Genomic DNA, 13,937 nt, shown 5'->3' with positions numbered 1-13,937 from the left:
CTAGTATGATTTTTTTTAAAAGAATACTAGCTTACCCTTGCATGTTTTCCATGTGGTTGGAACTGCAATGATCATACTATGTATGGGAGCAGAGCAGGAATAGGTGGGCTTCTTGGGATGAGTCTCCGGCGGACTTTGGAGCTAATTTGCTTGTGTGGATATTTTGCTTGTAGCTACTTGGGATAGTAGCATTTGGTTGTAATTTTCCTTGGTACACTTTAACTCTAGTCAGACTGGAATCTTGTATATTTATATATTCTAGATCCTATATTTATATACTTGTTCTATCTGTCTGGTGTTTTAGTGTGCTATACCGTGTGTAGTGACCAGCCGGGTCGTTACACTTTAATGGTATCAGAGCAGTTAGAGTCTAGTGGACACTCTTTGGGGGTAGTTCCTTTAGGCTTTTTGCTGTGTTAGCTCTGTGCTGTGTTGTTTTGCTGTGATGTCTGCTGTGCTGAAATTGTTGTGGTGATTTGTTGTGCTATTGATTTTGTGTGGCTTAGTTACTGTTTACTAAAGAAGTTGTTATCTTTGTAGAAGATGACTAGGACAAATGAGCAGATAGCCCGTGCCCTCGAGATGTTGGCCATGGCTATGCAACAACAAAATACCTATTTTGCTAGGATGGAGGTTGAGAGAGCTGCAGTTAGTGCAGCAAGACCTGCAGGGTCACAGGAGAGCCGGGATCTTGCTGAGTTCCGAAAGTGTAACCCTCCGCAGTTTACTGGAGATGGGGATTCAGAGGTAGCTGACCGCTGGATCCGTGAATTAGAGAAGATCTTTACCGTACTGGGATGTCCTCCAGAGAGGAGGTTAGCATATGCTGTGTACATGCTTGTGGGAGAGGCTGAGCATTGGTGGAGAGGCACCTATCAGATGCTTGTTGCTAGAGGAGTTACCGTTGACTAGGAATGTTTCAGGACAATGTTCATGGAGAAATACTTTCCTGACAGTGTAAGGCACGCCAAGGAGGTTGAATTTATGCGACTGCATCAGGGTGGGATGACAGTTTCTGAGTATGCGATAAAATTCGAGCACCTGGCCCGTTTTTATTCGCAGGTTATGCCTGAGGCTTGGAAATGCAGGAAATTTGCAGATGGATTGAGATATGAGCTGAAGAGGATGGTGGTGCCTATGGCCATCACGGAGTTCCCAGCCTTAGTGGAGAAGGCGAAGGTGGTTGAGCAGTTGGAAGGTGGCAACCGTACTGTAAGGACTATTAGGGGACCATATGGGTCCAAGAAGGGTGAGAGTCAGGGGAAACCATATGACAGGCCCCAACCACAGCGAGGGGGTTCTGTTTATAGGCAATCTTTCAGTGCTGCTAGTGGAGATAGACAGAGTGGAGGTGCCACTCTGAGATGTTTCAGGTGTGCTGGGCCCCACTTTATCAGGGACTGTCCGCACACGGAGAACCGTTGCTTCAGATGTCATCAGATGGGCCACGAATCGGCAAATTGTCCTACGGGGGATAGACCAGAGAGGAGCACTCAGAGGAGTAATGTACAGAGGGCTGATACTCAGAGGAGTGGTGCACTGAGAGCTGATACACAGAGGGGTGACAGACCTACTACTGCTGGTAGGGTATTTGCTTTGACGGGTGCTGAGGCTTCGACTTCTTCTGATCTTGTGAAGGGGAAGGGCAAAGCCGCTGGTAAGGATGTGATGATTCTATTTGACTCTGGTGCTACGCATTCATTTATATCATATGCATGTGCTGCTTTGTTGGGTGTGCCTGTGTGTGAGTTGGGGTTGAGACTACTTGTGTCGACACCCGCTTCTACTTCTGTGATTGCTTCTGAATTGTGCGTGGGTTGTCCAGTTGTGGTGGATGAGAAGAAGTACAAGGTGAACTTGATTTGTTTACCTTTGGTGGATATTGACATAATCTTAGGGATGGATTGGTTGTCTGCCAATCGCATCCTTATAGACTGTGCCAATAGGCGGTTAATCTTCCCTCAAGAGGAGGATGAGCTGTTGATCTCAGCTGTTCAAGCTGAGTCCTTGCTGAGGGATGGGGCAGAGTGCTGTCTTCTGCTTGCTACCACGAGTGTGGAGACCGAGAGGATCTTAGCTGGTATCGATGTGGTGAAGGAGTATGCCGAGGTGTTCCCTGACGAGGTGCCTGGGTTACCTCCTGTTAGGGAGATGGAGTTCAGCATTGACCTGGTTCCAAGTGCGGGACCAGTGTCAGTAGCTCCCTATAGGATGGCTCCTGCTGAGCTGGCTGAGCTGAAAGATCAGTTGGAGGACTTATTGGAAAAGCAGTTGGTGCGACCGAGTGTTTCGCCGTGGGGTGCTCCTGTGTTGTTGGTAAAGAAGAAGGATGGGGGTAGTCGACTGTGTGTTGATTACAGGCAGCTGAACAAATTGACCATTAAGAACAAATATCCACTTCCCCGGATAGATGACTTAATGGATCAATTGAGGGGCGCGACGGTGTTTTCTAAGATTGACTTGAGGTCAGGATATCACCAGATTAGGGTGAAGGAGGGTGACATACCGAAGACTGCTTTCAGGACTAGGTATGGTCACTATGAATATGTTGTGATGCCGTTCGGTGTGACCAACGCCCCCGCTGTGTTCATGGACTACATGAACAGGATCTTCCAGCCGTTCTTGGATAAATTCGTGGTAGTGTTTATTGATGATATCTTAGTCTATTCAAGGACCCCGGAGGAACATGGAGAGCACTTGAGGACAGTGTTGGAGATTTTGAAAGCGAAGCAATTGTATGCTAAGCTTTCAAAATGTGAGTTCTGGTTGGATGAGGTGAAGTTCTTGGGCCACGTGATTTCAGCTAAGGGGATTGCTGTTGATCCGGCTAAGGTGGAGTCGGTATTGCAGTGGGAGCGCCCGAGGACTGTCACGGATATACGGAGCTTTGTGGGCTTAGCGGGTTACTATCGGAGGTTCATTGAAGGGTTCTCTAGGATAGTAGCGCCTCTGACCCAGTTGACGAGGAAGGAGCAGCCGTTTATTTGGACAGATGCCTGTGAACGGAGCTTTGAGGAGTTGAAGAGAAGGTTGACTACTTCTCCTGTGTTGGTGTTACCGAATTCTGGTGAGCCTTTTGACGTGTACTGTGATGCTTCTCATCAGGGTCTGGGGTGTGTGTTGATGCAAAACGGGAGAGTGGTGGCGTATGCTTCAAGGCAACTGAAGACTCATGAGAGGAACTATCCCACTCATGATCTGGAGTTAGCAGCTGTGGTGTTTGCCTTAAAGACTTGGAGGCATTACTTGTATGGAGCTCGATTCAGTGTCTTCAGTGATCACAAAAGTCTGAAGTATCTGTTTGATCAGAGGGAGCTGAACATGAGACAGAGGCGGTGGATGGAGTTTCTGAAGGATTTTGATTTTCAGTTGATGTATCATCCAGGCAAGGCCAATGTGGTGGCAGATGCGCTGAGTAGGAAATCCATCCACATGACAAGTATGATGATTAGAGAGCTGGAGTTGGTTGAGAAGTTCAGAGATTTGAATCTCTGTGTGGAGTTAGCTCAGGATCACATTAGTTGTGGGGCAGTTACCATAACTAATGAGTTCTTGAGGCAAGTTGGACTTAAGCAGTTGCAAGACACCGAACTGGTGAAGCTTCTTGGGATGGTGGGTACCGATAAAGCTGTAGGCTTTGAGCTGGGAGAGGATGGGATCTTAAGGTTCAGAGGCAGGATTTGCCTACCTCAGGATGCTGAGCTAAGGAGAGCTGTGCTAGAGGAAGGTCACAAGAGCAAACTTAGCATACATCCAGGTATGACTAAGATGTACCAAGACCTCAAGAAGACTTTCTGGTGGTCTGGTATGAAGAGAGAGATAGCTGAGTATGTGGCGGCCTGTTTAACCTGTCAGAAGGCAAAGGTTGAACATCAAAAGCCTAGTGGGTTAATGCAACAGATTGAGACTCCCGAGTGGAAATGGGATAGCATTACTATGGATTTCATCGTGGGGTTGCCTAGGTCATCTAGGAATAGTGATGCTATCTGGGTGATTGTTGATCGGTTGACCAAGTGTGCGCATTTCTTGCCTGTCAACATCAAGTGGTCCTTAGAGAAGCTGACGCAGTTGTATATAAGGGAGATAGTTCGGTTGCACGGGATGCCTTCCAGTATTATTTCCGACCGAGATCCGAGGTTCACTTCCAGATTCTGGCAGAGTCTACACCGAGCTTTAGGCACAAAGCTGAAGCTGAGTTCTGCTTATCATCCACAGACGGATGGTCAGTCAGAGAGGACAATCCAGTCCTTGGAGGATCTGCTGAGGGCTTGTATGTTAGATCACTTGGGTAGTTGGGAGGAAGTATTACCGCTTGTGGAGTTTATCGATTCAACCATTGAATTACAACTCTATATTACCTTGAATGAATATATCAAATTTTGTTAAAATTAAACAATAATAAGACAATTAAATTATTCATATTTTTATATGTTTTAAAAAATATATATTATGTCAAATTTTAATTATAAATTTACTTTACCTTAAATATGCATGTCAAATTTTGTTAAACAAAAAAAAAATTAAATTATTCATATTTTAAAATCTATATACGTTTTTTTTTATCCGTATAAATGTGAAACAAATAATTTTGGATATAAAATAAACTATAGATTGATTTTGAAAAAAAATCATTCAATTTAAAACTATTGAATGACATAATTTGTTCCTCTATATGTATATTAAAAGAAGAAAAACATTATTTTTATAAGTATTTATTGTAGTTTTAAAAAAATTAAAAAAATGAGAAGTTATTTATATAAAAAAGAATTTTTTAGGAGGTTATATAAAAAAAGGAAAAATATTATCTATACAAAAAAAAACAAAAAATAATTATAATATATATATATATAGAAGAATTATAATAATACTAGTGTAATTTTTACTAAGTATTACACCACTCAATAACTTTATATTAAATGTAAATTTTGTAAATCCAACCGTTAGATTGAAAGTTCATATCAATTTATATATTTATATCAAATTTTGTTAAAATTAAACAACAACTTGAAGGTAATCAAAGTGTTCATATTTTTGTATATTTTAAAATGAATATATTGCATCAATTTTATTTTATAAAAATAAAGTATCAAATCATTTTGAATTAATTTAAAATTTGTATATATGATTTAAGAGTAAAGAACTTTCAATCTAACGGTTGAATTTACAAAATTTACATTTAATATAAAGTTATTTAGCAGTGTAATACTTAGTAAAAGTTACACCTGTAATACCTTATTTTTTTATTTATTATTATTATTTATTATTAAAATGGCATTTTCGTGAATTTTATAAAGGTATAGGGGTATTATTGTAATTATTGATGGCATTTTCGCAATTTTCAAAAAGTTTGAAGGGTGTTTTGGTAACTTGGAACGGGCCGTTCCAAAAGCAAAACGGGCCGTTCCAAGCTTTAAAATTTAACTAAAAATCTTGAGTGAGAACGGGCTCAGAACGGCCGTTCCGACAAGGAGAACGGGCCGTTCTGATTGTGAAACGGGCCGTTCTAAAGGGAGAACAGGCCGTTTCAAAAGGAGTACGGGCCGTTCTGCTGGAAATTGGGAACGGGCCGTTCCGTATTTGGAACGGGCCGTTCCAGTTCAAAAATTTGCGTAGCTTTTTCGAGCCCAGAACGGGCGTTCCGCTTTTTGGAACGGCCGTACCGGGTAGAGGAGCCAGAATTGCTATAAATAGGGGCTTGGGGAGTTACGAAAATTCATACCTTGGGAAGAGAAAATCCTTAGAGAAAGAGGGAGGAAAGGAAAGGGGGAGAAAGAGGAAGAGGAATCCGGTAGAGGTGGTTCTGTCAGAATAAAGAAAAGAGGAGAAAGAGGAGGAGGTTCTGCTCAAATTTCGGTTCAGGATTATCCAAGTAAGGGAAGTTAGTTTTTGAAATTATTAATTGTTTGATGATTAATAATAAATGAATATTTTTGAACTGTGTCAAATTTTGTTGTTGAGTCGAGCTGAATTATATGTTGATTTTTAACAGTATTGTACTATAAGGATGTTGAACTGAGTTATGAGTAGTAAGTTGTGTTGAATACTACTTAGCTGTGTTGTATGCTGATTTGTTGTACTATATAATGATGAGCTGTATGCTGATTATACCCACTTGAGGTGGTGTTGTTGGTGCTGTTGTTACCGCTAAGTCGGTGTTGTTATAGCCACTAGAGTGGTGCTGTTGTTACCGCTAAGTCGGTGTTGTTATAGCCACTAGAGTGGTGCTGTTGTTGCCGCTAAGTCGGTGTTGTTATAGCCACTAGAGTGGTGCTGTTGTTGCCGCTAAGTCGGTGTTGTTATAGCCACTAGAGTGGTGTTGTTGTTGCCGCTAAGTCGGTGCCGTTATAGCCACTAGAGTGGTGCTGTTGCTGCTACTAAGCAGTGTTGATATAACCGCATTATGGTGCTGATGTTGTTGAGCAATATAAGCTGTGCAGATGTGTTGATAATTATAACGATGAATTTATTTACATTGCTAATCCTTTGCTAGTATGATTTTTTTTAAAAGAATACTAGCTTACCCTTGCATGTTTTCCATGTGGTTGGAACTGCAATGATCATACTATGTATGGGAGCAGAGCAGGAATAGGTGGGCTTCTTGGGATGAGTCTCCGGCGGACTTTGGAGCTAATTTGCTTGTGTGGATATTTTGCTTGTAGCTACTTGGGATAGTAGCATTTGGTTGTAATTTTCCTTGGTACACTTTAACTCTAGTCAGACTGGAATCTTGTATATTTATATATTCTAGATCCTATATTTATATACTTGTTCTATCTGTCTGGTGTTTTAGTGTGCTATACCGTGTGTAGTGACCAGCCGGGTCGTTACAACACCGATGTTATTATAATCCTTCTCACATATATACATATATATATATATATATTAATATTATACGGTTGAATAATTTGTAATTAAATACTTTTTTAAAATTAATCATTAAATTAAAAAACTATTTCATTTAAATCATACAAAATTTATAATAATCTAAAGTTTTTGTTATATATATATATATAAACATTTAAATAAAAATATTTTATAAGAAATAAAATTAATTTTTATTTAATTTTACATAAGCTAAAAGCATTAACCTTTAATTTGATGAATACAAATAAAAAATAAAATAAAAATTCATTTATAAAAATTAGAGACAAATAGAGTATAATATATTGGGATATACAGTAATTTTTCATGCAGATTAAGAACACTTTAATACGACCAGTATATATATATATATATATATATATATATATATATATATATATATATATATATATATATATATAGATGTATAAAGCAAGTATATAGATATAATGTTTTTTTTTTTCAAGTCACCTAAACTTTTATACCAGCAGAGTACATAGATATAAATTCATGTAAAAAAAAAAAGTGTATAGATATAGATTAACTTAAAAAAAAACAAAAACAAAACAATACAAAGAAATAACTATATAGATCAGGAGACGGGGGCTGAGTGACAGGTCTCCGCTACCGTCTTCTTCTTTCTTTCATCGTATTAGGGTTTTCAGATTTCCGGTCTCCAATTCAGACAATACGACCGCCAATTCTCGCGTTTTCAAAATCGACATTTGTCCGCCCTCAACTATTCATCCGAAGACCGAAATCCTTCCACATTTTTGCTTTGACGTGGACAATTGCGCATGGCTTCTTCCTCGATAATCACTCCTGAAGATGTGCTGGAGTCGCTGATGAACGACGGCACAATTGATGCCCTAAGATTGAAGATCATCAACCAGCTCAAAGCCAATGTAGTTTCCGCCCTTCCTTTTTATTTAATTTCGAGTTCTCAAATAATTCCTGTTCAACGGTTTTATGTGTCTAGTTTTCTTCAATTTTATTTGAACTTTACTCTCACCGGTTTGTGGCTTTTTGCAGGAGGAATTGAAGAGTACTACGATAAAGATGGCTGAGCAGAGTAAGGTTCTGAACACCCCTGGTGCTGAGAAACAGACCAAAAGAGAGCTCTTCGATGCGCTTCGCCAAGAACTTGAGTAAGTTATACGGTTACTTTTTTTTTTTTTTTTTTTTTTTTTTTTTTTTTTCTGCTTAAAGTAGAAGAAAGCTCTTGTATTAACTAAAATCTCTTCTGTGAGCTATTCGCCAAAATGTTCTGTAATCTGTATGCTGTTACATGCTTAAAGCCATTGAACCCTGCTTATATAGAACATAAGTCAAATGTGTACTGAGGATAAGTCCTGTCATGATCCAAATGAAACTAAAAGAGATAGATAATAGATAAATTTAAAACTGCCACAGTAACATTGCCGCACTGGCGTGACTTATGCTACATATGATTATGTATATCTCCTGCAGAAGTCTCCTTTGACTTGAAAAGATAACCCACTCCCAAGTTCTTGGGTATAGCTTCTGTCCCACAGAATAGAACACAGTTACCAGGTTGGCAATACTCTCCTCCGATGTGGGGTATGGGTGCTAGAATTTGGCACTGCCACCTTTCCATGTATTGTTACGTGGAGGCGGGTACACATAGGTTGGCTGCTAGGTTTCACAAATCACAATACATTTCAATATATTAATTGGCGCATTATAAATTATAAACTGCATAATGTAAAATATAAAATATTATTAATTCAAAACTAACTTAAAATATTTAATTTTATATATACACACATGTATATTATTCATTTTTGAGATACTTTTCAACAATTTTTTCACACGTCATTTATTATGGAGTGTTATTCCTCCTATCTCTACAGGTGATTAGTTCATTTATGTAGTTGGTAAACAAATTTAAAATTTTATTCCCTGTAAGTAATAATTGTTAAAACCTGAAAAAGCTTTCCTTAATTAATGCCGATATTATATCGATTTAAACTTTTCAAAATTCAAATTTGATTCAATTTCAATTTTTGTGGATTTGTAAAGCCACAACTAGCTTCCCCTTTCTCCCCTTCCTTCTTTTGATTTATTTACTCTTTTTCTCCATCTCTCTTATCTAATTGATTTTTAAAACTATTTATTTTTACTTTATTGGTTGGACCCTATTTTTAGTACTCTGCAGCTGCCTCACACCCAACCAATCTGTGAATTAGTGAGAACCAGTACCATGAATTGGTACCTGCATGCCAATTTGTGGTTCACAGAAGGGATGGATGAATTATGTTTTGCTGGACTAGAATAGAACAAATATTTGAAGATGTTGAAATTCTGTCCCTACTCTCAACTTACTCTCCCAAGTTTTATTGCATACAAGATCCATTTGCTTGTATTTTGTGGTTTACTGTAACAATTAAACAGTGGAATAGTTTTGAATGTAAGAGTCGAAACCCTATAAATCTGGTGTGATCATTTTGGAATATTATTAAGATTTCAAATTTATTGCTTAGTCACAGAATCATCCACAGCATAAATCTTCTCAAAGATCAGTAACTTTCCACACTTAATCTAACATAACATATTCCACTTATCTGGTAACTTGTTGAATGACCATTGAAGGATTAAAATATGTGTTTTTAGAGGTAGCACTGCAACTTGAAAGCCTAAGTTTCATCTTCTCAGTGGTTTTACTATCCAGTTTCAACATCACAGATTGGAGTAAAGTACCAATCACCAAACTTCCAAATTCCAATCTATAACCTTTTCATCCTCTAGGCCACCTTCCAGAAAGTCCAAAGGACTTGTAGATTTGTAGTCGCATTTTGGAATCTTTGCATGAGATCCAACTTATCTCTATGCAAGCTTTTTACCTCTTGCATAAGATGCACCTATATTTCTGCCATGAGTTATTTGGCTCAAATTTGGTTCTGTGCAGAGATCTTCAATTTGATGTAGGATAGCAGTGCATAAGATTATACTGTGGCACTCAGAATATTGGTGTAAAATGGTATGTACAAATGAGATCTGAAACCCACCAAAAGAGGAACAATGCATCTACATCAAAATCATCATTCTATCATCTGTGTATAGATTGCGGGGTTAAGAAACTAATTTGCTGTCAATTTTGTTGAAGGTCATACTTGATATAGCTTTACATTGTTGACGGTCAAAATTAATGTTGAAATTCTTTAGAAGACCAAACCAAAGTCATGGTTTTTATGTCTCAAGAGGATTGCAGCTGGGGGTTACTCTGCTATTAATCTTTTTTGCCCTGCCCCACAATGTTTTTGCATGTTAGGAAAGTAGAAGCCGTGTTTGGAATTGGATATGTTAAAACACTCTATAACTAGCCTCTCTGGTCAATGCACTTCTATTTGGCAGTACCCACTACATAAATTTTTTTTACTTGTTCCTTCTGGCATGATTTAGAATTGTATCCTGAAGGCCTATTTCCTTGTGTGTTTTTTCAGATACTATATTTAGGTCCTGGAAGAATTGTTAGAACTCATTATTCACAATTGGATTATATCTTAATGATTATCACTGTATATCTTTCCATTCAAACATGTTGATATACATCTTTGGTTCACTGGTTGTCTCCCTTTTTTCTTATATCCATTTTTATTGCATACAGAGCTTCTGTACTTGAGAAGGCCTCAAAATCAGTTTGGGATTTAATTTTAGACAATAGTGGCCTGGGAAAGGAGATAAGTGAAACAGTTGAGCGAGTGTTTTGTCGATTGAGTGGCCAGGAGCCTCCATTATTTCCACTACCAAATGGAGAACCACAACCTGATAAGGAAGCTGACAACAGAAAAGAAAAAGGTAAAGGGAAGCAGAAGGAAAATGAAAATGCAAATTCAAATACTCCATCAAAGAAAAGAAGCTTCAGTGAAATAAATTTGGAAGGGGCAGATGAAACTGCAACCAGGTCCTCTGATCCTGCGGCAGTATCAGAAGGTTATGGCAAATCACCTCTATCAATTTCCAAGACTTGAACCGCAACTTCGACGAGCCTTTTGTAACAGAAGTGATCACCATCTGGTAAATATATTATATTGACACTTTGTAGGACTTCACTAATCTTGGCACATAAGTTTTGTGTAGTATGCCACAGTCATTGTGAATGCTGCTATACCTACAATTGATGAAATTGATTTATGAAACTTCGCCAAAGTCTGCTGTTGAGAAACTGATTTTGATCTTTGAACTTGTGAAGGTTGATAGAAGAGATATGGTAAATAAGGTGGTCTGCTAGTCTGAATAGGTTTTCTAAATTGCCTAAAACACAAGCTTTTTAAGTAGACTTTTAATAAAAGTCTTGTCTTAGACCTATTCTTTTTTTAAAAATTGGTCTAATCATAAGTATGCTAGGCCATAGGCCTAGTCTATTTTTTTTTAATCTCTAATTAGCATTTAGTTTTACAACATTATCCACTTGCCCTAAAGCAATTAAATTGTTCTGGGTAAAAAAATTTCTAGCTAAAAAAAACCTTCAAAATTAAAAAACCTGCTGGTTTTATGTTTTAAAGTAACTTTTGACTGTTTTCATAAATTTTTTAGGCTTATACCATGTTATAATGAACGAGTCCTTTATTAACCCCATTGTTGTGAAAGTACATATCAATTATTACATATTATTACGGGAAAAAGACTATACACCGATAGTTTATACTATCATTCAATCTCAAATTATTATTTGTGGTAGTTTATTAACTTTCACAATAACTAAGGAAATAATTTTTATAAAATTTTCTTATTTGATTCAATTTTTAGGAGGGAAGCAAAAGAGATGGGTTTTAATACATTATTTTTATTTTTTAAATAATGTCTAAAATATCTTATTTGTGTTTTTAAATTTAAAATTATAAAAATACAATAGTAAATAATTTTTAAAATCTCTTATAATCCAAATAAGAAAAAAGTTATCTCTTCCTTCCCATAAAATCCCATCCCTCCCCTCCTCTCTTCTCAATTAAATAGAATTTTTAAGCTCTTCCCTTCCTTTTTCTTCTCCTTTATTAAAATCTCTTTTCTCTCCTCTTCTTATTTAAATCAAATAAATCCTAAAAAGTCATAACAATAATAGTTTTTGATTAATCACAATGTAAAAACTTTTATATAATAGGTATAAAAGAATTTTACACCAAGAGGACATACCATTAAACCTTATTATTAAGTTGTTAATGATAATGGTCTTTATTTTGGTTACATGTTTTTGGTTAAGTTGATAGTTAGTAGGTGAGCAATAAAAGACGGTGAAAGAAGTTTGTAAACTAAAGTTTGTGGTGTGCTGTTAAATTTTTTTTTTTTTAATTTACAGCAAAAAATGTATTTTATTAGGAGTGTCTTTCTAATTGATATGCAAGCTAAACAAGTTTTTCAATGGACAAATAGGTAAATTATAAAATTTCGAATCAATTGTTAAATTCTAATATAAAACATAACGGTTCCCTTATTTGATTTACATATCTTATAAAGAAAACAATCGATTTACTTTTGGTGCATAGGATGATTACAACTACAAGCTCCCCAGTTGCTTTGGGAAGATATTTACGTGAAAATAATTACTATAATTAGTGTTAGTGGCTTAATATGCTATCTAACATTGATAGCTAAATATCCAGGCACCTGACACTCGTTGCTTTCTTTGTTCAACTACAGGTACAGAAAATACTTTGGAATACTCCCAGCGGTTCTAAAGCAACGAATGAACAACCTGTTCATCTTTGAGCATTTACAAATTAATGAAGGTCAGTGCCTCTTTCGGATTGGAAGAGTTCATTCATCTAGTTTGATCAGATCATTATGGTGTCAGATTCTACTTGTCCTCACTGCTCAGCTTGTCTTGGTTTGGGTATGATCCGGTTATTTTATCAAATACTATAAAAAAAACAGATTCACCAATTTTTATAGATGAATTCAGTTCAACTCATTTGTGAAATTTTTTCGCTACAAGTGTAAGTTTTTTAGCCAATGTTTTTCATCGAAAAAATGAGGGTATGTTAATGTTAGGAAACTTCTGTGAGAACACTACCATAAAAAGGTAACAAGTGTATCATTTTTCTACTTATAATCAACATTTGTATTTAAGTGAGATAGGTAGACATTATTTTATATTAATCCTCCTTTCTTCTTCCTAATGACATTATTTATTTTCTTTCTAATTTAATTGATAAAAAAGATAATTATTTGATGGGAGTCAACTAGTTCCGAATAAAGATTATTTAACGGAAGAATTTAAACTTAATCTTGTTATTTGTAGAATAAATTGTACAGCTAAGATAAATAAAAAAGAAAAAAAAAGAAGAAGAATTTTTAAGTTGTCATAAATGATATAATGGAAAAAGATAGACTCAGGAAATGATGGAATGAGTTGTTATAATATTGCATTTCATCTTTCAATTTCAGAAAATGATGATGGAAAAAAATATAAAATGTGATTTATAACTATTGAGTTAGATTCATTAATTATATTTTAAAAAAAAATTATTAATTTTGATGTGTCGGGTCATATTCATAAATTTTAAGATTGACATTCTAATAAGCAAATTTTATTATGTGAAAACATTAATATCTAATAAAAATTGTGAACACTTTATATCAACATATAAATAGCAAGTGTTGAGGTAAAAAAACATGTTTACGTTATTTATTAGATCATGAGAAAAAAATATGAATTTATGAGTATAAAGTATTTTTATTGGTATGAATTTTTTTTGAGTAATGATAAAAATAAATTTATGAGGAGTTTAATATCAAGATGTTCATGCATGTGATTGAAATTGACATCACTTGTATAATATTATTATTATGAATCACAAGTAAGTGTATTTTACGAGTTTTTATTAGTATGAATAAGGGTGAAAAAGTGGGTCGCAACTCACATGTCAATCCATCTCACATAGCCTTCCAACTCGTAGGGTTAAATGGCTAAGGTAGGTTGCCTTGTCAGTTGATTTGATTTTCAAATATTTTTAATTTATTTTATAACTTATTGTACGTGTGCGTACTAGAAGCTAAGGTTCTTAAACTTAATCCCAAATTCTCACTCTCATGAATGTGGGGAAGACTTCTTCTAA

The 13,937-nt window shown here is 36.1% G+C and overlaps 1 protein-coding gene across 1 annotated transcript; it reads left to right on the top strand.

Moving 5' to 3' along the window:
* The first annotated feature begins 7,422 nt into the window (after nucleotides 1-7,422).
* Nucleotides 7,423-12,998, top strand: LOC109819215 (antigenic heat-stable protein). The gene is made up of 4 exons (XM_020384861.3): nucleotides 7,423-7,766; nucleotides 7,894-8,009; nucleotides 10,490-10,899; nucleotides 12,520-12,998. Exons 1-3 carry the CDS (start codon nucleotides 7,659-7,661, stop codon nucleotides 10,851-10,853), a joined length of 588 nt encoding a protein of 195 aa, XP_020240450.1. The 5' UTR covers nucleotides 7,423-7,658; the 3' UTR covers nucleotides 10,854-10,899; nucleotides 12,520-12,998.
* Nucleotides 12,999-13,937: the final 939 nt, after the last annotated feature.

Source organism: Cajanus cajan, chromosome 7 (assembly GCF_000230855.2).
Source record: "Cajanus cajan strain Asha chromosome 7, NIPB_CcT2T_4, whole genome shotgun sequence".
In the NCBI taxonomy this organism is placed as follows: domain Eukaryota; kingdom Viridiplantae; phylum Streptophyta; class Magnoliopsida; order Fabales; family Fabaceae; genus Cajanus; species Cajanus cajan.
Note: the sequence above shows the minus strand (reverse complement) of the source record. Positions and strands in the feature narration are given on the sequence as shown.